At 35.5% G+C, this 27,549-nt stretch overlaps 1 protein-coding gene across 1 annotated transcript in view; it reads right to left on the bottom strand.

Moving 5' to 3' along the window:
• Positions 1 to 27,549, bottom strand: part of CAPZA2 (capping actin protein of muscle Z-line subunit alpha 2) — a 58,850-nt gene that overhangs the window by 21,089 nt on the left and 10,212 nt on the right. Inside the window, exons 2-3 of the mRNA XM_047848693.1 lie at positions 9,268 to 9,331; positions 4,836 to 4,887 (exon numbers count right to left, since the gene is read on the bottom strand). Coding sequence (XP_047704649.1) covers positions 4,836 to 4,887; positions 9,268 to 9,331 — 116 coding nt within the window. The remainder of the gene's footprint in view (positions 1 to 4,835; positions 4,888 to 9,267; positions 9,332 to 27,549) is intronic.

Below are 27,549 nucleotides of genomic sequence, written 5' to 3'. Positions count from 1 at the left end.
TATCTATAAAAAGAAGGGTTTGGACTAGATGACTTCTAGAGTCCCTTCCAATTCAGAAAACTTAATCCATCCACGCAGTCATCATATACTCACCCACCCCTCCACCCAGGCAAATATCTACACGTTAAATCCTCTATTAGATACAATGAAAACGTGATTTCTCTGCTCTTATAGAGTTCTGTAGCCCAATCATCCATTTCTAAATACTTGTTCCTGTATTTGGATTTTTACACCCGTTAATGTTAGTCCTGCACCAGTCACACATTATACTTTTTACCAGGTGTCTCTTTCAGTTTAGCCACTTTATTTCCCTATTTACTATTCAAACCCTGTATATCATTTAAATTCAGCTCAAAGCCACTTCTAAATAGAAATTAAAAGTTCCTTCCTTTGGGCTCCAAAAGCTTTTGATACACCCTGTTATGATAATATTTTATTTCATTTGGCCTGATACTAAACATTTCTGACTCCCCATTAGAAAATCCCTAAGAGGCTTATTTATCTCATTATCACAGTAAAGTCTGGCATTCATAGGTCAGTTGAATAAAAGGCTCTTTCTGGACATTTAAAAGTTAGACTTGAGAGTACCAACTCTCTGGTACTCTCCATCCTATGAAACATACTGAATTTGTGCCCACAGTAAAAATATCCCATTAAAACCACTCAAGAATAATAGCCATGTTTTTCCCCTTACAAAAAGATAGGAAGAGGGGGAAAAAAGATTAAAAGAGTTAAAGCAGCAGGGAAAAGGTAAAAGAAAAAAGAAGTATATATATGTACGAAAGAGAAGTACCTGAACAAAAGAAATTCAATATCAAAGATCACAAGTCGCAAGAAATGCGACTACAGCTACGCACTTACTCTGGTGAAACCGCCACCAGCACACACTCTAAATGTTTTTACCATGCCTTGCAAGCTTTGGTTACGTAGTTCTGGACAGCCTCAATGATCGGTGATAAAGTTTCCTCAGAAATTTGGAGGTATCATAAAAGTAATTCAGAACCAAGTTTAGTGAATAATGAGAATAATACTATTTTGGCTTGAAAATTATTTCCTATAGAGGACACTGACCAATGATTTAAGGCATATTTCTCATTTCACAAATACAGATGTCTACCAAATGAACTCAAATGAATAGTTTTGAGAAATTTAGTATGAAGAATACTACTGAAGTTAACAACAAAAAAAACCACAATATTTTCTTTAAGTGTTCATCTAGCTAGTAATCACTTAATAGTATAACTACATACAAGACAATTTGAACTTTCTCCTTAAGGTTTTGATGCCTTTTCTTGGTATCATATCATAAACATCTTATTTTATCATTAGTTACTGATTTCTTCAGACTCGTTTCCTTAGAATATCAGAATATCAGGTATTTCCATGTATACACATCATGCATGAAATGTGGACTACAACTGTCCCCAAAATGTGTTTCATAATAAAAGAGATATGCAGCTCACATTCTAATTTCTTTTTAGAACAAGTATAATTTATTTAATTTAAATGTAAAAACATCATCAGATAAGTACTTCTTTGGACAAATACAATTTCAATACTGTTCATCATTGAGTCAAATGTGACTATTTCATACCACTTATATAATTATGAATATTTCTTTGACCTTCATTAAACTTTATTCTGCTGGGGAAAAACTCTTGTTCTTTCAACAAATCAAGTTTGTTTTCTTAACTAAAAACAAAACAAAATCCACTAATTCTTGTACCTACATGAAATAACCCACATATTTATTTACACAGAGAACTCAGAGGAATAGTTTACTTTGAAAGTATTGCTGTTAGAAGTTATAAATGCTGTACATTTTCTTTACTTCTGTAAGATTTTTGTCAACATGGCACATGCGACTATAAAGAAAATTCATTTTATTTAAATATACAAATAATTTAAATAGGGTTTAGAAAACTTAGGAATGAGCAGCCATTCACTCAGAAGCTAATAACTAAAGTCAAAGATACAGAGTAAATCGATTTCTATAAAGCACTTTAAATATAATAATTAAGAGGAGTGGAAACAATCCAAATGTCCACTGACAGATGAATAGATAAACAAAATGTGGTTTATAAACTCACCATTAAAAAGAAAAATTCTGACACGTGCTACAACATGGAAGAACCCTGAAGACATTATGCTTAGTACACTAAACCTGCTACAAAACAACAAATAATGTATGATTCCACTTATATGGGGTACCTAGTGAGGTCAAATTCATAGAGACAGAAAACAGAATGGTGGTTGTCAGGGGACTGAGGGAAGGGGAGAATGAGAAATTATTGTTTAATGGGTATGGACTTTTAGTTTGGGAAAATTTAAAAAGTTCTGGAGATGGACAGTGGTGACAATTACACAATGTGAATGCAATCAGTGCCAAAGGCCCACATTCCTAAAAATCATTAAAATGGCAAACTTTATATTATGTACATTTTCTCAGAATAAAAAGTAATAAATACGGTGAAATAGGTAAAGAGGATTAAGAACACACTTATTGTATTGCACAAAAACAGACACTCAGATCAATGGAACAGAATAGAGAACCCAGAAATGGACGAATGGCCAACTAATCTTTAACAAAGCAGGAAAGAATATCCAATAGAATAAAGACAGCCTCTTCAGCAAGTGGTGCTGGGAAACCTGGACAGTGACATGCAGAAAAATGAACCTGGACCACTTTCTTACACCATACACAAAAATGAACTCAAAATGGATGAAACACCTAAATGTAAAACAGATAGTCATCAAAATCCTGAGGGGAAAGCAGGCAAAAACCTCTTTGATCTTGGCCGCAGCAACCTCTTAATACATCTCCAAAGGCAAGGGAAACAAAAGCAAAAATGAACTATTGGGACCTCATAAAAATAAAAACTTCTGCACAGAGAAGGAAACAATCAGCAAAATTAAAAGGCAACCGACAGAATGGGAGAAGATATCTGCAAACCACGTATCAGATAAAGGGTTAGTATCCAAAATCTATAAAGAACTTATCAAACTCAACACCCAAAAAACCAATAATCCAGTGAAGAAATGGGCAAAAGACATGAATAGGCACTTCTCTAAAGAAGACATCCAGATGGCCAACTGTCACATGAAAAAATGCTCAACATCACTCATCATCAAGGAAATGCAAATCAAAACCACAATGAGATAAGCACCTCACACCTGTCAGAATGGCTAACATTAACAACTCAGGCAACAACAGATGTTGCTGAGGGTGCAGAGACAGAAGATCTCTTTTGCACTGCTGGTGGGAATGCAAGCTAGTGCAGCTGCTCTGGAAAACCGTATGGAGGTTCCTCAAAAAATTAAAAACAGAACTATCCTATGACCCAGCACTACTAGGTATTTATCCAAGGGATACAGGTATGCTGTTTTGAAGGGGCACATGCACCCCAACGTTTATAGCAGCACTATCAACAATAGCCAAAGTATGGAAAGAGCCCAAATGTCCACTGATGGTTGAATGGATAAAGATGTGGTATATATATACAATGGAGTATTACTTGGCAATCAAAAAGAATGAAATCTTGCCATCTACAACTATGCTTACGCTAAGCGAAATTAGAGAGGAACAAATATCATATGACTTCACTCATATGAGGACTTTAAGACAGATGAACACAAGGGAAGGGAAGCAAAAATAATATAAAGACAGGGAGGGGGACAAAACATAAGAGACTCTTAAATATAGAGAACAGAGGATTGCTGGAGGGAGGGGTTGTGAGAGAGGGGATGGGCTGGATGGGTAAGGGGCATTAAGGAATCTACTCCTGAAATCATTGTTGCACTATATGCTAACTAATTTGGATGTAAATTAAAAAAAAAAAAAAAAAAAAAGAATACACTTACTGTAATGAGTACTAAGTAATTTACAGAATTGCTGAATCCTGTATCGGACACCTAAAACTAATGTAACACTGTATGTTCATTATATTGGGATTAAAAACAGATAAATAAACATTGCTATTAAAAAAACCAGGAAATTAAATCAAAAGCAAAATCAGATATGCCTAGAAGTCTGTTGAACCTCCACCTTCATTAGGGTTAACTGTAAAGGACAGATTTTTGATAAAGCTTTGAAACATTACAAAAACAGAATAAGAGCAAATTCCCCCTACTGGTAGAATACCAGGATTAAAAAAGGTGCCTGAGTGGACACTGAACACTCTTTGTATGGCACCTAAAAATCCATTTAATTTTACCATTTTCCAATGAATTATGGAGTTAGTGAGCCTAACATAGGAGATGGAGATGGGAATAGAGAAGAGAGTCAATTACTGCTCTGAAATCCTAAGACAGTTGTGGCAAGTCATGACTGTGGGCACTGGTCCAAAGATTATGTATTACGATTTAAACTGCCTAGTTATTTGAATTACTCACAAATTTAGTAAATATTTATTTACTTAATATGTGTCATGTACTATATTAGGTATTTATGGATAAAATAAATTCCTAATTCTCAAAAATCTATTAGGGTCAAACACATAGTAAAACCTGCATAAAAAAGCAATCACAATTTCAAAACTCTTAAGTTTCTAAAATAATTTTATCCATTCTTGCAAATGCCAAAATGTAGTATATATGTAGAAGTATTTAAGCCACTACCAAACACTCAATGAACAGAAAATTTTATGTTATAATTGTGTCCCTATGTCCCTCTGCGATCAAAAATATTTCTCTTTTAGCTGAGTGCACACATATAATACATGTGTACATTTAAACTTTATGTACAAATATCTATTTCAGGAATTAGTGCTTAAAAACCACCTTTAAAACATTTTTTCTCATCATGTCACTTAGTTATGTTAATATGTAATACTTACTGAGCTGCTCCTTCCCTGAGAAGATTATCATTATTAAGCAGTAACCGAACATCTGCAAAACAAGTATTATGTATTATATTATTATTTCCATATGTTTGAAATTTCTATATAATGAATGCAGATTACTTTAGTCATGTATCAACACTCCCCACTCTTCTCTTACCCCTAACATGTAAGCAAGATCAAAACTTCACTCTGATGACCAAAATAACCATAAAAACATACCATCATATTATTTTTTAAAAGATACTGGTTGGGAATAAGAGAATTAAATAAAAATACAGATTTCCAGGGATGCCTGGATGGCTCAGTTGGGTAAGTGTCTAAATCTTGATCTCAGCTCAGGTCTTGATCTCATAGTTGTGAGTTCAAGTCCTGTGTTGGGTTCTGCACTGGGCGTGAAGCCTACTTAAAATTAAAAAAAAAAAAAAAAAAAAAAAAAAAAAAAAAAAAAAAAAAAAAATACAGATTTCCCCAGCTATCTAAAAGTTCACTCTGAGCCACTTGGCTTTTAACTGTTTTTACTGACTGAATGGAATCCAAGGAGGATTTTCACTTTTACCAAATTGTAATTGTCTCTCCACTTTACGCCATTTCAGTTTATGAAAGATTTCACATAATGCTCTACTTTCAGATAGCAGGTGAAACCTGTACATGTTATTTTATACCTTTAATAGCCAATGTAGGCACACTGTAATTTCCGAAGAAAGTGGAGATAAGCTCCATCAAAAAGATGGTCTGGTAAGATCTGCAGAAAATACACACATCTCAGTTTGATAACACCAGCATGAGTTTCAAATGAATCTGCTCCACAGTAAAGGGGATTAAGCAAGAAACAGCTTGTGAACAGAACACAGATGTAGACATTTCTGTCCTAAGACAGCTCATATTCAAACAACAGATGAAAGCATTTAATTCAATATGGATAACTGCTTTATTTGATTTAGCAATCTCTTTTTTTTAATTTTATTTTTTATTTTTTAAAATTTACATCCAAATTAGCATATAGTGAAGCAATCTCACTTTGGTTATTGATTCTTAATTCTGTTCTTATTTTAGACTCAATTATTATGTAGACATTTGCCCACTCATCATTAAAACCTAACTTTAAAAATAATACTTTTATTGGAAAATCCAAGCACTTTGTAAAACAATAAGGAAAAAAATCACATAATCTCACCAAAAAAACCCCAAAAAAACAAAAAACAAAAAAAATCTATTCTAATCCTGTTATATTTTCTTTATTTCCCTACACACTTGGCTATTTCACACAGTTGCTATCATAAAGTACATACCACAATGTTACCCTAATCTTTTCATTAAATGAAAATAACACAACTAACCTAAGTATCTTCCATTAAGTAACTGGTTAAATATAAGCACACTATATAGTTCTTATAAACAGTGTAAAATTGAGCAGCCATTAAAAATAATGTAGATGTGAAAAAAATGTAGATGTGTATTTATCAACATGAAATACATCCATAACATGATAAACAGGAAGGGGAAAATTCAGCATGTATAGTATTATCTTATTAATGTAATGTTATATATCTGTGTCTACACTAAGTGATATTAAGTATTTCATTCAAATGCTGGAGAATGAGAGGGTAGAATTCTGGGTCATTTTTAGGTTCATTTTTATATTTTGGACATTTCAGAATGTCTATGGATCATTTTTACATAAATCATAAAGCTACTCCAAAAGAAAAAATACTGACTATTCATATGCCTCTTTTCAGTAGCAGGCCCTCATTTAAAAAAAAAAAAAATCTCTTTCACTAACCACTAAAATAATACTAATTTGATTTCTAAGTTAACTTATTTTAAACAATAGAAGCTACTGCCTAAAAATTATTTTAAAAAATACAGACATTTAAAATTATAGTTACTTCTGTCTCACAAAGCAAACTGAGGAGTTCTATTTGATAAATATGATGCTTTCATGTTCAATACTGAAAACATAATTATTAACAGTGGTACTGCATGGTAGTATATCTTTTCCAGTTCTAAATGTGAAAAAAAAAATTTTAAAGCAACATCTATTTGATCCAGTTAGCTTTACACTGGAAAAAAAAGTCCTGCTTTTATCATAAGGAAAGTACAGAAGAAAAAATAGAAAAAATTGAATAAAATCTACTCTCACAGAAAGGATTAGGCTGTGGTTCCAAGCCAGGCAACACACTGGACCCATGAAGTGGTGAGTACGAGGCTTAAAAAAAAAAAGAGCACCAGCCCAGATCTACCAAATCAGTATCTGACAATGAAGACCAGAAATTTATGTTTCAATGATTTTAGCAACACCAGACTAAGAAATAGTATTTGGTAACCACTAAACTAACAAGATTTTATGACTTGGCAATTCTAAAATTTGTCACTTCTCTTGGAATTATCATACTGGTGTTATCAAAAAAAAATAGCAATGAAAATAATCAAATTCATGACATTTTTCCCTCAAATATTTAATTCCTTTTTAATTCTAAAATACTCCTTATTTAAAACCTCTATAATATACTATGTCTACCTCTATAATATACTATTCCATAGCTCACTCTCCACCCCAAGCCTACTGAATGGTTTATCCTTAATGCCCAAATTTACGGTGCCTCAACACAAAACTTACCGTCAATTTCCAATGAGACTTAGAAAAGCAATTTCTAGGACTCATACATTCTTTTAAAAAGGACCTTTCTGATTAACAAATCTGTAGGGCATTTATTCAAGGTAAGAACATTAAGTGAAAAACTTTCTATGAATTGTACAAGAGAATGGGGACCACTGACTTTAGTGTAGTTTCACCATTATCAATTTAAGTTACATGCCAACTTTTGAACCTAAGGAAAGTAGAGGCTAACATCTTAAAACAGAAGTTAAACCCTACAGGAAGCAGAAATATTTCTGAATTCTCTCCCAAGTTCCCAATCCACTACTTGAGATTTTAGTTGTCTTAAAAAGAATACAGAAGGGGCGCCTGGGTGGCGCAGTCGGTTAAGCGTCCGACTTCAGCCAGGTCACGATCTCGCGGTCCGTGAGTTCGAGCCCCGCGTCGGGCTCTGGGCTGATGGCTCAGAGCCTGGAGCCTGTTTCCGATTCTGTGTCTCCCTCTCTCTCTGCCCCTCCCCCATTCATGCTCTGTCTCTCTCTGTCCCAAAAATAAATAAACGTTAAAAAAAAAAAAAAAAAAAAAAAAAAAAAAAGAATACAGAATACAGTATAGACTTGCCATTCTTTCTCTGAGTGTAGCTCAGTGGTTAAATTTTTAAGTGCATAAAAATTACCATATGTAATTGTATGCACTAAATTATGCATTATTATAGTTTTTGGATGATTTAAGGGATTTTCAATTTTTGCCTCATTTTTTGACTTTCAAACCTGATCTTTTTTGAGGTGAGATTCCATTATATCTTATACTATGAATGAAAATTAGTGATTAAACTTCTTTAAAAACATGTTTACATAGTTTACTCTGGAATAGAGTATTTTTAAAATAAAATTAAGAATCCTGGGCAAATTAGTTTAATTTAAGACAGTGAAGTCCAAATATATTTAAATAGATACGGTAACTTATTCTTAAAATTGCTTAAGAAAAGTTTTGTAAGATCACTACAGGCCATTTTCCTGGTGACTTTTTCAACCATGTCATTCTTATTGTTAAAAAGGAGCTATTGTTACAGTTTTAATAGTAACCAGGACTGTTTAACAGTTTAAACTTCTGCTATGGGTGTATAATCATAAAAATGTTTGCCACTGTGGTTTAAAGAAGGGCATGCTGTGAACTAATTTACAAGATATAAATTAAATAGTTTTTACATGTGCTCTCATCTTCTGAACATGGTAAAACGATGCTTTTTTTCCTCTGTTTGTTCTGGCTGTTCATATTATTCTAGTAGGTTTTTAATTTTTTTTTTTTTGATGTTATTTATTTTTGAGAGAAAGAGAGACAGAGCACAAGCAGGGGAAGGTCAGAGAGAGAGGGAGACACAGAATCCGAAGCAGGCTCCAGGTTCTGAGCTGCCAGCACAGAGCCTGATGCAGGGCTCAAACCCATGAACTGCAAGATCATGACCTGAGCAGAAGTCAGATGCTCAACTGAGCCACCCAGGCACCCCAGTTTTTCTTTAAAAGAAATACAAAACTGCATTTCACAATTTCAAAAAAGTAGTTAAAATTTTGTCTTTTTAAAAAATTAATATTACTCTCTTAAGGTTAACTTACTCAAACATAATTATCATATACATCATAAGTATATTCTAACCATTACGAAATCCAGATTGACAAAAATTTTCATTGTAATTCAGAAAGCACATATTTTTCTACATACCCCCCCCCCCCACACACACCAGTTTTGTTATTTTGGTTATATAATTTATTCTTAAAAAAAAAAAAAAGTGCTTGATATATCAAGCCTTAGTGTTATGAATTAAACACTCACCATTAAACACCTCATTAAATTCTCCAGGAGGGGCATGAATAATGAATTTTGCTGCTATACGCACCTAAAATAGAAATGAAGATATAAATGGTCCATGGCATAGGCCTCTGCTAAAATAATCAAAACACACACACACACAAAATTATACTATTTCAAAGTTCTACTGAAAATGGCTTAAAAATTTTTTTTAGATAGTGACTCTTCTTCAACTTTATTACTGTTTCAATTATTTAATATAATCACAATGTACAGGCTAAATGCAGATAAATTACATATTTAACGCATTTAAGGATTCAAAGCTACCTACCATATAAACATTTTCTTATAAGCAAATTCTTCTTTTAAAATAAAATGGAAAAAAGTGTCAATCGAGAAAAGTTGAATGTGTGAAGAAATAAGATGCATTTAGGTACAATAAAGAAAATAGATATACTATATTTATGCTTCTGTAAAATCACAAATTAGTAAAAAATATATAAAAGAAGAGGGGAAGAAAGGTCTAAATTCAAAATGTTTTTAACAGACCTGACTGAAGACATTTCATAAATAAAGCAAAACTTTGTATTTGCAGTAAACACGATTATTTAAAATAAAAAACCCTGAAGAATCTAAAACAATAATAATTTACATGTAAATTTCACAAAACATCTGCAGGACTAGTGTACTGAACACTACACAAAATACTAATGACAGAAATGAAAGAAGAGCTAAATAAATGGAGAGATATGTTCATGGATTGGAAGACCCAATAATGTGAGGATGACAATTTTTCCCAAACTAGTCTATAGATTCAATGGAGGCCCAATCAAAATCAAATCAGGATTTTTCTCTTCTTTTTAATGTTTTTTTTTGAGAGAGAGAGAGAGAGAGAGAGAGAGAGAGAGAGAACAAGTGGGGGAGGGGCAGAGAGAGGGAGACAGAATCTGAAGCAGGCTCCAGGCTCCCAGCTGTCAGCACAGAGTCTGATGCGGGCCTCAAACTCACGAACTGCGAGGTCATGACCTGAGCCAAAGTTGGATGCTTAATGGACTGAGCCACCCAAATGCCCCAAAGCAGGATTCTTCTGATACATATCAACAAGCTGATTCTAACACTGATATGTTTTATGTATTATTACTTTTCTATGCATAAAGAATGTAATGAATGCCAATTTTGGCCATGTATTAAGACACCCCTCTCCAAATGCAAGAAAAATTTTAAAAAGCCACTGTGATGACCAAAATAACCACAAACACATACACATGGTATTAAAAATAGATTTTGGCTAAGAAATGAGAGGATAGGGGCACCTGGGTGGCTCAGTCAGTTAAGCATCTGACTTTAGCTCAGGTCATGATATCCCTCCCGGTTTGTGAGTTTGACCCCTGTGTCAGGCAGGCTCTGTGCTGACAGCTCAGAGCCTGGAGCCTGCTTTGGATTCTGTGTCTCCCTCTGGCCCTCCCCACCCCCCCCCCCACCCCCACACGCCGGCTTGTGCTGTTTCTTTCTCTCTCAAAAATAAACATTAAAAAAAATTAAAAAATAAATAAATAAAAGGATAAAATGTTATTTCACACCCTTAATAGTAAATGCAAAGTAGTAAAGACAAATGAACTAGAACAGCCAAAATAACTTTGAAAAAGGAACAAAGTTGGAGAATGCACGCTACCTGATTTCAAGACTTACCAATGGATCTGAACTAAGAGTCCAAAAACATATATATATATATGTTATATGTATGGCCAAACAACTGTGATAAAGGTGCAAAGACAATTCAATCAAGAAAGAATTTGTTTTCAACAAATGGTATTTAAATAATTAGATACCCGTGAGCAAAAACATGAACATCAACCTAAACTTCACACCTTATAAAAAAATTACATCAAAATGGATCACAGCTCTAAATGTAAAACATGGAATTAAAAAAAAATAAAAGAAACAGAAGATCTTCATGACCTAGGGTTAGGCAAAACATTCTTAGACATGATACTGAAACCATGATCCATTAAAAAAAAAGACTGATAAAGTGGACTCCACTGAAATTAAACCTTTTGATCAGTTAGAGACACTGTTAAGAGAAGGAAAAGACAAGGTACAAACCGGAGAAAATATTAGCAAATCACATATCTGACAAAGGACTTGTATCCAGAATATAAGTTCTCAAAACTGAACAGAAAGAAAATAGTAAGCAAAAGACTTGGGCACTTCACTGCATAGGATATACAGAAGACAAATAAATGCACAAAAGGATGTGTAACATCCTAAGTCATTAGGGAAACGAATACTGAAATCATGAAACACGGCTACATACCTAGCAGAATGGCTAAAATAAAAAAGACTGCTTATACCAAGTATTGGTGAGCATGCAGAGCTAGAACTCTAATACATGGTTGTGGCAATGCGAAATTTTACCAAGCAGCCTGGAAATCAGTTCGGCAATTTCTTATAAAGCACACACCACAAAACAATCTCACTTCCAGGTGAGAAATGCAAACCTATGTCCATACAAAAATCTACTCACAAATGCTCAAAACCAAAACCCAAAAGTCCACAAATGAGTGAATGTATAAATAAAAGATGGTGTTTCTACACAATGGAATACTACTATGTTTTGTGTTTTCAAAATTATTTTCTTCTAAGTGTTTAAAATTACTATTAAAATCAAAAGCCAAAATATAAAAAATAATTTTAAAACAGGCAGTGCATGCTAAACATACATTGAAATCTATTATGTTTATGTAAATGTCTTAACTTCTTAATTTTCTTCATTGTATAGCTGCTCTGCACCCGCCGCCCCCTCCACTAAGATAAGGAGCTGTTAGCATTAAAAACAAAGTCTTAATCATTACTAAAGCAACAAATAAAAATTGTGGTAACTTGCCGATGAACTTATCAATATTTTTCAAAAACATTTAGAATTTTGAGGCAATTGTTTTTCACAGCCCTAATGACTTATAAAACTGGCAAAATTAAAGTACTAATAGCAAGCAGTATACATATAGCATATTTACTAATTGCTAAGTTGTTGAGCTTTGAAATTTTAAGTTGTTTCAAAAAAAGGCATATACCATTTAGAGTTTTAATCAGTTCTATTTACAGTTTTTACCAAGAAAGCAAAAATGATCGAAATTTTTTTTTCCTACAGACTTATTTGCCTTTGTCATTGCACTAAATGTATGCACTTAGTACACAGTGACCAAAAAGTTAACGACTGCTCACAATACCTAAAGTGAATGGTGGATTAAAAGAAGTACCATTAAGGGTTGGAAGGTCATAGGAGCTGTCTGAGAACCCAAAACACAACTTGGATTATACCAGCTATGCCTGGAGTTTTGTAATCTGGTCTCTGTGAATTTCACCAACTAAGAAGAATGTGATTTTTTGGATTTCTCAGGTGATAAAGGAAAGGAAATACATCCTCCACAATAAATGCTTAATTGTCTTCTAAGAAATTGTTCAATCATCAAGGTATCTTCTAAGCACAGTTATAGACTCAACATGTCCTTACATCCATCTTTCTTAGCTGACATTTTTTTTAATTTTTAAAACTATTCTAGACCACTTCTAAATCCAAGAAAAGAAAAAAGGTCATACAAGAGTTCTCAAGAGTAGAATGAATTCCTGAAAATAATAAAAAACATACTTCCTCAAAGGTTTTCTAATACATATGGAGCTTTACTCTATTTACCCTTGGGAATATTATAGCTTTCCTGGCAGAGCCCAGTAAATTAAATTATTAGATACATTCCCAGGCCCTCTGCTAAATCTTCTGCATTACCCACCATCTTCTTCCATGTATTAATGTGAAATCAAGTCCTTCTAAATTGGAGTCGGATTCAATAAAGAGTTATTTCATTGTATTTCTAAACTGCAATTCTAGATTGGTAGGGGTGGGGGACTCAGGAGGCTTTTTTGGGGAGGAAAGTTTGGCTAGATGGAAGATTAACTCTTATCTGTGTTAGTCACTGGCATCTGACAGGCAAACTTCGTAACAACTGTACCAAGAAGGGTAGTTTTAAAAAGTTAACCCTAGGGGCGCCTGGGTGGCGCAGTCGGTTAAGCGTCCGACTTCAGCCAGGTCACGATCTCGCGGTCCGCGAGTTCGAGCCCCGCGTCGGGCTCTGGGCTGATGGCTCGGAGCCTGGAGCCTGTTTCCGATTCTGTGTCTCCCTCTCTCTCTCTGCCCCTCCCCCGTTCATGCTCTGTCTCTCTCTGTCCCCAAAAATAAATAAAAACGTTGACAAAAAAATTAAAAAAAAAAGTTAACCCTACTAATGTAGAGCTTAATGTATTAACCTGAGCTAAAAGCTGAAACAGCTCTATTTTTCCTTTTCTTCCTCTTGGATCCAAATAATATTTTGTGTAAACTGTATACAAAAAGATAAACATAACACAGAAAGTATATTCCATTCCTTTGTGCTTCTGGTAAAAGAGCAGATAACAACATATGACTATAAAGTTACTTATATAGAAAATAGTGTATTCAAAATAATATCCAAAATGTCAGAATACATTTGTCCTGCAAAAAAAAAAAAAAAAAAAATAACTTCTGCCCATCAACTGTCTAAGATAATACAAAAGTGTTACTGTCAAAAATTTTTTTGTATGTTGTTTTTCTTATGAGCTTTCTTTCTTCCTTTAAAAGAAATTCCACAATTCAAACAACAAATTAAGTAATGATAGTAATGGGTAGTAACTCACAGAATAAAATAGGAATCTATGAGTCTACACTGACAAAAAGAAATGAATGAACAAGGGAAAGCTCCTCATTACAACAGATTTCAACTAATGAATGTAGAAGGAATGACTGAATTATAAAAATCACCTTGGATGACCACTGCAATAACTGTTGCATGCCAAATCAATAGATGCTAAAATTTGTGGGTAAAAGTATGATAAAATGACAACAGGACATTTACATGGTCTGAAAAGTATCTTTCCAAATACTTAATTATATACTTACATTGAGGAAACCTGCCACACACCACCTTTACCAAATGATCACAGTTATAGGTAAGAGGAAAAACTGATATCATGTGCCTCCTAATAGGATATACTGAGGACATAATATCTCTTACAGCCCAAAATTCATAGGCTGAATCTAATCATGAGGAAACAAACCAAAATTGAGGTGCAGTCTACAAAACAATCTGTACTCTTCAAGTGTGAAGGTCACAGAAGACAGATAATGCTGAGAAATTGTTCCAAATTAAAGAGACATTACAGTAAAATTCAACGTGATCTTAGATTGGATCCTGGATCAGCAACTGGTGAAATATAAATAGGGTCTGTAGATTAGAAAATAGTATTGTATCAATGTTTAATTTCTTGATTTTGATAACTGCACTGTAGTTATGTAAGAGAAAGCCCTAAACAGTCAAGTACTTAGTGGGAAAAAAATTTCTCCTCTACTCTGAGGTTGTGGGGATTTCCTCCCATATATATATATATTTTTACTTTAAAATTTTGCTCTTTGCATTTAGGTCTTTACTCCACTGGGGACTGATTTTTGTGTATGATATGGGATGGAGATCCATTTTTTTTTATTACACTGTCATATGGATAAATAAAACAACCTAATGTTATTTGTTAAAATGTACATCTTTTCCCCAGTGAAGCAACACAAAAGAAGAAGAAAGTATCTTACATATGCACCATATTTTAAAAATATGGGTTACTCCCTTATTTCAGTCACAGATATGAAAAACTTGTCACATGCTTTAATAAATTCCAAGTACTTCTAAAATGTGTCTGATGAATTTAGGAGTCATTATTCAGGTAGTAATTACAAAAATATAATTTCCTGAAGGAATTTCTGAATATTCAATAATATCAGAAGGCAATAGTAAGAGATGCTGTCCTGTTATTATGAAGACACTAGCTAACAGTAAGAAAATATCACATAGGTGATGTAAAATTAAATTAAAATCCCATTTCTTCTCACAAAGAACTTGTTTTTAAAGAGTTCCAGTGGTTGTCTCTGGAAGTAATGAATAATTCATTTTTATACATAAAAATTCTAGCATGGTTGTTTAGACATTGCTGTAATTCACAATGAGCCACTGTGTCCTTAAAATTAAGTTAAACAAATTTGGGTTAGAGGATTCTAATAACCTGAGTTCTAATTAAGATATGACCCTATCCACCATTTTTGTTTGTTTACAATAATTTAAAACAACTCATGATTCCAGAGACTCAAAAACAATTTGTTATAGCTTAGACCTTATAAAAACAAGGTGAATGGGTACTTTTTTGATGTTTCACCTATGGCTGAACATATTTAATTTCACTTCAAATTTTCATTAAACATCTACACAAATTTTGTTTGAGGAGGGCTCTGTTTAATACAGATTTTCAAATGACAAAAAACTTGTTGTATAACCCATCAAAATGACTTACCTTCAAGTTTTCTCTTGTGACCCAGTAATCTCATAAGGTATTTACACAAGAGAAATGAATGCATATGTCCACAAAAAGACTGGAATGTTCATAGCAGCCTTATTCATAATAATCCCAAATACCCATCAAGGGATAAATAAACCGGGGTACTAATGCAAGCAACACCATGAATAAATCTCAAAATCAAGTTAAGTGGAAAGAAGCCAGATACACACAAAAAATACACACTGTGTGATTCCATTTTCATGACATCCAAAATCAGGGAAAACTAATCTTTGGTGACAAAAGTTAAAGCATGGTTGGGCAAAGGGTGCAGGGATTGATTAGAAAGAAGCATGAGTGGACTTTTTTGGTGATGGAAAATGTTCTTTAAGTGAATGGTGGTTGCATATAAATTGTGAAAATTTGGGGCGCCTGGGTGGCTCAGTCTGTTAAGCGTCTCACTCTTGATTTTGGCTGTCATGATCTCATGGTTTGTGAGATCCAACACCATGTCAGGCACTGCGCTGACAGCATGGAGCCTCCTTGCTATTCTCTCTCACCCCCTCTGCATCACCCACATGCATGTGTGCGCTCCCTCTCAAAAACATACAAATAAACTTTTTAAAAAACTGAAAATTTCTGAAGCGAACATTTAAGACTTGTACATTTTATGGCAGGTAAGCTATATCTCAACTAAAAAAATTTTAAATTTCTTGTACATATATGATAGTATTATCTTATTTTTTTAATGTATGTATAAAATGTTAACGTTAAAACTTAGTAACCAGACATAAAGATGGCCAACAGACACATGAAAAGATTCTCATCGTTACTTGTCCTCAGGGAATGCAAATCAAAACTACAATGAGATACTACTTCACACCTGTTAGAATAGCTAAAATCAACAAGACAAGAAACAACAGGTATTGATGAGGATATGGAGAAAAAGGAACTCTCCTGCGGTGTTGGAGGGAATGCAAACTGGTACAGCCACTGTGGAAAGAAAGCAGCACAGAGGTTTCTCAAAAAGGTAAAAATAGAAGTACCCTATGAACCAGCAATCGCACTACTGGGTATTTACCCAAGGAATTCAAAACCATTAATTCAAAGGGATGCGTGCACCCCTATGTTTAAAGCAGCATTATTTACAATAACCAAGATATGAAAGCAGCCCAAGTGTCCATCAAACAATGAATGGATAAACAAGATGTGGCATATATATATAATGGAATATAAAAAAGAATGAAATCTTGCCATTTGCAGCAACATGGACAGAGCTAGAAAGTATCACACTAAGTGAAATAAGTCAAGTCAGAGAAAGACAAATACCATGAGTGCATTCATATGTGGAATTTAAGAAACAAAACAAACGAGCAAAGGGATAAAAAAAAAAAAAAAAGAGTGCGAGACAAACCAAAAAAACAGACTCTTAACTATAAAGAACAAACTGATGGTTACCAGTGTGGAGGGGTGTAAAACAGGTGATGGAGATTAAGGAGCACACATGTCATGACCTGCACCGGGTGATTAAAATAAAAACTTAGGGGCAACTGGCTGGCTAGGTCAATGGAGCGTGTGACTCTTGATCTTGGAGTTGTGGGGTTAAAGCCCCACGTTGGGTATAGAGATTACTTAAAAAATAAATAAGATCTAAAAAAAAAAAAAAACCATGTAAAAACACTCTTAGTAACCATGATAATTAATACTATTTGCTTACTTTCTAATTAAGAGTCAAACATTGAACATTGATTTTTATTGCTACAGTACACAAAATCCAACATTTTGTTTGCTTTATCTGAAGTAGGCTCCACACCCAACATGGGGTTTGAGCTCAAGTCCCCACGACCAAGAGTTGCATGATCAACCTACTAAGCCAGCCAGGTGCCCCTAACATTTTGCTTTTTTAATAGAAAATACAGTAAAAAAAAAAAAAAAAAAAAAAAAGGTAAAATTTTAAAGAAACAAAAGTTAAGAACCTTAGGCTTTCATTCTGAATTACAGAGTCTAATATGTTGGCATTAATCTATACCACCTAGGGCATTTGTCTCCATCTCCTTAAAAAATACTGGGACATTCTCGCTTAAATTGATGGTCAGATAATGTCTTTACTCATTTCCTTTATCAGTGCACAATTCATAAGCAGGTAATCTCAATGCTCATACTGAATAAACTGAAGTCATCTTTCTAAGAAATTCCACAGTAATGAAATGTCTACATTTGAAATCTACATAGATTTCATCAACTAGCTTCTGTTTGCAGGGAAGACTCAAATGATAAGGATTGTTGAAGTAGGACATGTTAGGGAAGAGGGTAGACCAAGTAAACAATACAGGGTAAAATAAGTCAAAATCTTAACACTTCAGTTCTAAGTCACTGCACCAAACTATACAAATGTTATAGCTGTATCTGACATCTCACAGGCAAATATGTTATAATTTGTTCTCAAAAAATCATATTAAAATCTCCTATTGAACTTACTTAAAAAAAAAAAAAAGCTAACTTTCCATCTCTTATGCTTCCAAAACCCTCACTGTTTAGCACTGATTTCGTTTGGAAGAAAAAAAAATTCAGAGGGAAAAGAAAAAGAAAATCAGAGAGGGAATACTGTATCTGAGTGCTTAGAATGAATGGTGTCTGGCAGATAGCAGGCTCTCAAATATTCGTTGAATCACCAAACATTCAATCTCTCAAGGCAGGATTCCTGCTGCCTCTGCCCTATACTCTGCACTCAGTAGACAGCTGAACAAATGCATAAGCAAGAATAAACTCTCATTTACTGAGAACAGTCAGGAAATACAGTATTTCAATAAGACAAAAATTTTAAGAGTTATCACTAGTACAATTCTACAGAGACTTAATTTTCAAATAAATTACAGTGAAAACCACAAAAACTTACGCTAATATAAAGAAGCTGTATAGTGTATCTCTCTGGAGCCAGACTAACCAGGCTGGATTTTCATCTCCACTACTCATTAGCTATGTAAACTTGGGTAAATAAGTAATATTAGCTATTATTCACAGTAACAGTAGACAGTAAGTATACTTGTATTAGTATAAACTCTAGGTTTTTTTAATTATTATTCATTTTTTGAGAGAGAGAGAGTGTGTGTGTGCAAACAGCGGAGGGGCAGAGAGAGGGGGACAGAGGATCCAAAGCAGAGAGCCTGATGCTGGCCTCAAACTCATGAACTGTGAGATCATGACCTGAGTCGAAGTCAGACGCTTAACCAAATGAGCCACTCAGGCACCTTGATATAGCTCTAGTTTTCTTAAAAATAGCCCTGGAACACAGACAGTTTCATGTTACATGTTAGTTTCTTTGTGCCCTACAGTGATACAAAGGTGGCATATGCCCAGGCATTTCTGTGTTCTTTGTAATGCATTCACTTCCACACACTGACATCCTTTCTCCTCACTTGGAAATCATTCTTTCCCTATTTGACTCTGCTTATCCCAAAAACCAGGAGAAAAAGCTGGTTTCCTAGCTGTATGGTGGGAATGTGAAAGATCTAGACTTTTATTTAAGACAAATGATCTGTACACAAGTTTTTTTTGTTAACTTCTATAAACTCCCACTTTTTAAAAAGTTTATTTATTTTGAGGGGAGGAGGGGCAGAGAGAGGGAGAGAGAGAGGGAAATCCCAAGCAGGCTTCCTGCTGTCAGCACAGAGCTGGACACTGACAAAGGGGCTTGACGTGGGGCTCAATTTAACGAACCGTGAGATCATGACCTGAACCTAAAACCAAGAGACAAACTAACCAATTGAGCCACCCAGGTGCCCCTCTAAACTTCTATTTTTTACAGGGAAATCAAGGGGATGAAATATACCATTATTTCTTAACCTGTTGAAACTCCTACCTTTGTTAGGTAAAATAAAATGATATCTACAATTACTCTCTGAGACTGCTGTTACTACTTTTAATTTATGAAAGAAAACAGAGGTCCAGAATTGGGATGTGAACGAAGTTTTGAAATACACTCCAAGGCTTTTCGCAGAGCTACCTCCCAGGACAGCATCACTTTTCTATGATGGTTCTGAAGACAGGCTGGGAACAAAAGAAAACTCTGGGCAATCTCACCTATGTCCAATACTTCCCTTATCACCACACAACAACAGCTCTCAGATCTATACATCCAGCTCGTTTGTCAAGATCAAGATGCATTTTTCTAAGTATAACTTATTTACTAGAAATCTTCATTAAAATGTCTCAAAGATACTTCAGACCAGCTCACCCTAACCTACTCCTTGCTATTCTTTTAAAATTACTATGGGGCGCCTGGGTGGCGCAGTCGGTTAAGTGTCCGACTTCAGCCAGGTCACGATCTCGCGGTCCGTGAGTTCGAGCCCTGCGTCAGGCTCTGGGCTGATGGCTCAGAGCCTGGAGCCTGTTTCCGATTCTGTGTCTACCTCTCTCTCTGCCCCTCCCCCGTTCATGCTCTGTCTCTCTCTGTCCCCAAAAAAATAAATAAACGTTGAAAAAAAATTAAAAAAAATAATAAATAAAAAATAAAATTACTAGCACCACCTAGAAATCATTCCATTTTCCCCCCTCCCTCAGTCACATGAATAGTGTCTATCTCTCTTGCTCAAATCTTTGTTCAGCATTGCTACAACAGTCCTGCCTCTAATCTCATATTCTTCAATATTCATTTCCCATTCTACCATCAGACTGATACTTTTTTCTTTTTTTGTTTTTAATATTTATTTATTTTGAGAGAGGAGGGGAGGGGCAGAGACAGAGGGAGAGAGACAATCTCAAGCAGGCCCTGTAATCTCAGCACTGTCAGAGCAGGCCTGATGTGGGGCAAGATCTCACAATGTGGGGGATCATGACCTGATCCAAAATCAAGTCAGGACACTTAACCGATTGAGGCACCCAGGTGCCCCAGACTGATGTTTTTCAATGCAAATTCTCATCATGTTTCTTCCTTAAATCTAACGGCTCCCCAACTGCCAACAAAATAAAGTTCAAAGTCCTTAACATGACATATAAAGCTTCTCCATTATCTGAAGGCTATAAAATGTAACTGTTAACAGCATAAATGCTAAAATCAGACTGTATGGACTTAAGACTATAGCTCTACTGCCTTCTACCTGTATGACCATAAGCAAATTAAATTCAGTTGTCTTACTTGCAGTAAATGAGATTAACACACTTAGAAAAGTGCTTGGCACAGAGTAAGCACTCAAATAATAGCTACTACCTTTTTTTACTCTGCCACTTTCTAGCTCCTACAGCCTATCCATTCTTTTTCTCATCCCACATACACACAGTACTGTAGCCCCAGCACTCCATTCAGTCTCTCGAACAGAACTCTCGGCTTTCATGCCTCTGTATCACTGCATACATACGATTTGGCCATCTTTTATCTACTGTAATAAAATTGCACATAACAGAATATCTTAAACTTTGTAAAATATTAGAAGATCACCAAAAAAGGTAAACTGAAAGGTCAAATTATACTATTACAATTTTTTGATATATTATTTAGCACAGCATAGTAAATCCTTTTTTTTTTTCCCCTAATTTGAGAGAGCGTGCACTTGCAAGTGGGGGAGAGGGGCAGAGGGAGAGAGACAGAGAATCTTAAGCAGGCTCCACACTCAGCGGGGAGCCTAACATGGGACTTGATTCCATGACCCTGGGATCATGACCTGAGCTGAAATCAAGAGTCAGACGCTCAAACTGAGCCACTCAGGAGCCCCAGTAAATACTTCTGATAAAGGGTTACTACTATTAAGATCTGTGGTATATATAAGGCCTAAAGTTAAGGACCGATATTATGTGTGTCTTGACATCTAGGGAAAACCAGGAGGGCCTTGAATGGCCTAAGTGCAAATTCTCATTCTCTGCTCCTGCTAGTAAGGTCCCTTAGCCAGATAACCCTACTTATCACAGGGAACAGACACAGTTCCTGCTTATCCCTGCTTCAGTTCCCGGCCAGCCTGGGCAATTATTTAAACAAGTTGATCACATCCTCCTGTGGGAACCAGGGATCACTCCACCCTCTTGATACTACAAAACTTGCATCCCATGGATTTTGCTTGTTCACTCTGTTCCCAAGTGCAACTTCCAAGTGGACCTACATTGTGTGTGGTGTCCCCTTCTCCTAGGCTGTTGAGTATATGTGATTAATACACTGCTGTTCATCTCATCTGTCCAGTGTCAAGTGCTGTGTGTTCAGCCATCCACATAACTCTAAGGCAGGAATCCCTCCCTCACAAACAGAATGAAGAATGGGGGACTTAAACAAGATTTCACTGAACTGGAAAGCTGAAATTAAGATATATAACTGGGGGCTAAGAAGCAGGAAACTCAGTTATTTAAAATATATTTTAAGCAAGCAAATAAGCCGATATATATAGTCCAAACATTAGAAGGGCATGAGAGAGATTCTTCAAAGATCCTTATTTTTATTTCAGACATAAATCTACAAGTGTGGTACCTAGTTTCCTATCCTCTAATGGAAGGGAAGACTGAAAGGTTGACAGTTATACTTACATTAAAAGAAGGGGAAACGTCTGAGCCATCCTGACAAAGGCTGCAGATAACAAAGTGCTGTTCCAGGCAACAAAAAATTTACAAATAAAGTCCTGAAATTCAGGGGCTAACCAAGTGTCTTGAAAAGAGAGCTCTAAAATTCTTAGTACTCAATTTTTATTTAAGAATAACTATATACTTATAGATGAAAGCTGAAAATAATGATGTAGATTAAACATCTTCTGCAACTCTACTGAGTGATCAAGTAATTGGGATAAGTCTTGCGGATGTGGCCAGTGGAATGGAAGATGAATTAGAAACTCTGCCACAACTTTAAGGTAATATTCCTCCACTCTTTTACTGCGTGGCCTATGAAGAACTCTTTGCTAGTATCCTTATTAAATCAGTTCACTAAATAGGGAGAAATGTTCTTTGATAAAGCAAATTAGAAGACCTGAAAGTCAAATGGACTTTCTCAAAAATGAACACTAGGCCAACCTGGTACTCTTTTTTTTTTTTTTTTTTTTTTATTATGTTTTGAATATTTATTTATTTTTGAGAAAGAGAGAGAGACAGACAGAGAGGGAGACACAGAATGTGAAGCAGACTCCAGGCTCTGAGCTGTCAGCACAGCTGTGAGATCATGACCTGCGAGATCATGACCTGAGCCAAGTCGGATGCTTACCCAACTGAGCCACCCAGGCACCCCATCAACCTGGTACTCTTTTGAGACTGTTCAACCTTCTCTGGATCAGAATCCTCACAAATGTCTGAAGAAAGTGGACAGAATTCAGTTTTAAATGATTAAACTGTTCAGACAAGGGAAAAACAAGGATATTCATCCTTTTTTTTTTTTAATTTTTTTTAACGTTTATTTATTTTTGAGACAGAGAGAGACAAAGCATGAACAGGGGAGGGGCAGCGAGACAGGGAGACACAGAATCTGAAATGGGTTCCAGGCTCTGAGCTGTCAGCACAGAGCCCGATGTGGGGCTCGAACTCACGGACTGTGAGATCGTGACCTGAGCCAAAGTCGGACGGTTAACCGACTGAGCCACCCACACGCCCCAAGGATATTCATCTTTCAGTATCAAAGGAAGTTGATTCCACTATTCTTAAAGAGAATTCTCCAAGAAGCAACTGGGTGGCTCACTAGGTTAAGCGACTCACTCTTGATTTCAGCGCAGGCCATGATATCATGGTGGTAGGTCTGAGCCACGATTTTGGCTTTGCACTGATAGGATGAAGCCTGCTTGGAATTCTCTCTGCCCCACTCCCACAGGCACTCGCATGCTCTCTCTTTCTCTCTCTCTCAAAAATAAATAAATAAACGTAAAAAAAAAAAGAGAGAATTCTCCAAATCCTTTACCTAAGAAAGGAAAGAATACCATCTTCTTCACTGACTAAAGCTAAGATTCATTTTGATAAACTCATAGAAAACTATCTCTTGCTTTCTACCTGGCACCACTCTCTCTCTGTGAATGTTGGCAGGTACTCATTTAGGATCAGAGCTATCTCAGATTGCAGACAGTTAAAGAAGTATTTCGTTAATGCTGGGATGCTGCCTGCCACACAAACTGTTCCTCAGGTGCTGCAGGCAAGAGGGGAGTTGATGCCCTTTATATTGTGTAAAACATGCCTACACTCTGAGCCTACAGACAGAAATCAGCTTCTTCACACACTCTTCAATTTGATAAAGAGGCCAGATGATAAGCAAAGCAAATAATACTGATGAGTTATGTGGCATCTGCACATCATACTGGACTACCATGTGTAGAAGCCAAGCATCACCACAGTGATGGAAAGAGATTAGTCACAATATCCAGAAAGAGGACTACCTGTGGCTCAATTCTATGAAGCAGCGGTGCCTTACCATCCTATGCTTCCTGGACTACAGAATATTGAAGTGTGCAATCTTATCTGATATCTACACTGCCGAAGAGGACCGAAAACCTTCTTCAGGAAGGAGAACAAAGCGGGAAGGGCTAGCTGCACATAAACTCCATGTGTCCTCAGCAAAGCAGCTTAAGAGTAAGCTGACAACAAATTTAAATTTTGAAAAAGACTTGAGCAACAGGGGGAAGGAGATGAAAGTATAAAAAGCAGACGACGCAAGTGCATGGAAGCACATACACACACACACCACACAAATAGCTATCTGTTACCATTAAATTTAGAAGCAAACAGTACTGCACAGTAGCTGCATGGGAAAGATCTACACTAAAAATTATTTGTTTATCTTAAATTAAAATTTAATGAGGCATCTTATAGTTTACCTGAGAACCCTGCCAATATCCCCTTTAATTCCCATATGTTGGACATTATGCCACATAGTTATCTCTTCCCTGATCAAGTCAGGAGACATTACAGTTAAGATTTCCCAAGTCTAGATGCCTGTTAAATTTGCTTGAAAAGCTCTTGAAAAAAACAGAGGATCTCATGTTCTATTCCAGATCTACTGAATCCATCTCTAGAGTACTGAGACCCGGAAGCCTGTATTTCACAAAATCTCCCCAGATGATCCTGATGGGTGGCCAGTTATTATACCCACTGCCCTAGAAGGCATTGTATATGCAAAATTTACATATCCTCTTCTGAAAAAAGGAATCAAGTTTCGCCTGATTCTCAAGGAATGTGATACCAAAAAGGTTCACTGCCTTAGAGACTAAGAGTAAAGTTAAAAAGAACTAATGGGCATTTTCCCATTTCAACTACAAAATTACTTGACACTTTCCTATAACTGTAAAAAACTTCCATGTCTTTTTGAGAGTTACGAGTAAAATGAGAATAGAAAACACTTTTTTGGGGGGGGCACCTGGGTGATTCAGTTGGTTAAGTGACTGACTGACTTCAGCTCAAGTCATGATCTCACAGTTCGTGGGTTCAAGCCCTGCGTCGGGCTCTGTGCTGGCAGCTCAGAGCCTGGAGCCTGCTTCAGATTCTGTGTCTCCCTCTCTCTCTGCCCCTACCCCACCCCTGTCAAAAGTAAACATTAAAAAATTTTTTTAAAAAAAAGAAAATACTTTTTTGAACTCTAACATATTTAAATAGTTTATGATGAAGTGATCACTATTGTAGGCTGTGTTATAGCCAACCTTTTTTTGAATATACTTAAAAGTGATAATTTGACAAGTTTTCCTCAATAATTTTTTCCTTTATAACTATCATTTTGAGTGAGTCCCTATCAGTCTAAAACTAGATCATCTACTGAGTTAAAAGCAATTTTTCTTTAAACATGTGTTTACCATTTATTTACAAAATGGGGTGCCTGGGTGGCTCAGTCAGTTAAGCGTCTGACTCTTGGTTTTGGCTCAGGTGATGATCTCACAGTTCATGAGTTCGAGCCCCATATCAGGCTCTGCGTGGACAGCATGGAGCCTGCTTGGGATTCTTTCTCCCTCTCTCTCTCTCAAAATAAATAAATAAACCTTAAAATAAAATAAAATAAAATAAAAATAAAATAAAATAAAATACTAAAAAACCCATGAGTCCAAAGTAGGCATTATCATTAACTGAAAAAGAAGGTATGTATAAACTATTACTTATCTTAAATTTTCAATTTCTTTATCTCCTCTGAATCATCTCCCTTAGTCCATGAACATTCCTAAATTTTTACTATCTTAAAAAACATAAAGTATTCCTAAATTAAATAGTAGGAAAAAATGAAGTAGTAATGCCTATCCTTTCTCTTTTGTTTCACTATCATATTTTTTCAAAATAGTTTATACTTATTGTTGCCACTTCTTACCTTTCTTTAGTTAACATTTATGGAGCATCTAATACAGTGACATTCAACCCCATGGCACATTCAAATCATCTGGGAAGCTTTTTTTTGTTTGTTTTACAAGGGTACAAAGGCTCAAGGCCTCACCTGTAAGTGAAGCTTGTGCATCCAAGTTTGTTTATAAACTCTCCAATTGATTCTAATGTGCAGCTAGAGTTGAAAACCAATGATCTAATGTATGCCAGGCACTCCACTGGAATTACAAAGATTAGTAAGACACAAGGCCTGCCCTTGAAGAACAAAGGAATTAGGAAAATCGGGTAAATCTATTTAAAAAATTGGTAAATGTTATAACAAAGGTATATACAAATTTCTAAGGGAGCATAGATAGGCCAGGATACAAAAGTCATGAGGGAAGTTTTTGGTCTGGTTACCGAAGGATTGTTTACAATGAGGACATGAACGAAAGGCCATTTCTGGAAGAAGGAAAGCATATACACACCTTTTAGACTTGGGTAATCTGGCTTTTCTCTACCTGCTCCCTGCTGCAGGGCTCTAATAAAATTGCTCTCTTAAAGGCAACCAGTGGAAGGAAATAATGAAGATTAGAGCAGAAATAAATGACAGAGAAAACTAAAAAAAAAAAAAAAATCAATAGAACAGAGCAATGAAATCAAGAGCTGGTTCTTTGAAAAAATAAAATTGATAAACCTCTTGCCAAACTTATCAAAAAGAGAAAGGACCGAAATAAGTAAAATCACAAATGAGAGAGGAGAAATAACCAACATCACAGAAATACAAACACTTATATGAGATTATGCCAACAAACTGGACAGAAGAAATGGATAAATTCCTACAAACATACAAATTAGCAAAACTGAAACAGGAAGAAACAGAAAACTTGAACAGACTGATAACCAACAACGAAATTGAATAAGTAATCAAAAACTCCTAACAAACAAAATTTCAGGACCAGATGGCTTCACAGGTGAATTCTACCAAACATTTAAAGAGTTTATACCTATTCTTCTCAAACTATTCTATATAAAATAGAAAATGATGGAAAACTTCCAAATTCTTTCCATGAGGCCAGCATTACCCTGATACCAAAACCAGATGAAGACACCACAAAGAAAGAGAGCTACAGACCAATATCTCTGATGAACATAGATGCTAGCAAAATACTAGCAAACCAAATCCAACAATGCATTAAAAAAAAATCATTCACCACAATCAAGTGGGATTTATTCCTGGGTTGCAAGGGTGGCTCAATATTTGCAAATCAATTAATGTGATATATCATATTAGAAGAAAGGATAAGAACCATATGATCATTTCAATAGCTACAGAAAAAGCATCTGACAAAGCACAACTTCCATTCATAATAAAAAACCTGAACAAGTAGGTTTAGAGGAAACACACCTCAACATAATAAAGGCCATCTATGAAAAACCCACAGCTAATATCATCCTCAAAGGGGACAAACTGACAGCCTTTCTTCTATGGTCATGAACAAGATAGGGATGTCCACTCTCACCACTTTCATTTAACATAGTACTGGAAGTCCTAGCCATCAGACAGAAAGAAATAGAAAGCATCCAAGTTGGTAAGGAAGAAGTAAAACTTTCACTAGTCACAAATGACATGATACACTCTATACAGAAAACCCAAAAGACTCCACCAAAAAACTGCCAGAACTGTTAAATGAATTCAGT

This window comes from Prionailurus viverrinus, chromosome A2, assembly GCF_022837055.1.
Source record: "Prionailurus viverrinus isolate Anna chromosome A2, UM_Priviv_1.0, whole genome shotgun sequence".
NCBI lineage: Eukaryota > Metazoa > Chordata > Mammalia > Carnivora > Felidae > Prionailurus > Prionailurus viverrinus.
This window is presented reverse-complemented; position numbering and strand designations above follow the sequence as displayed.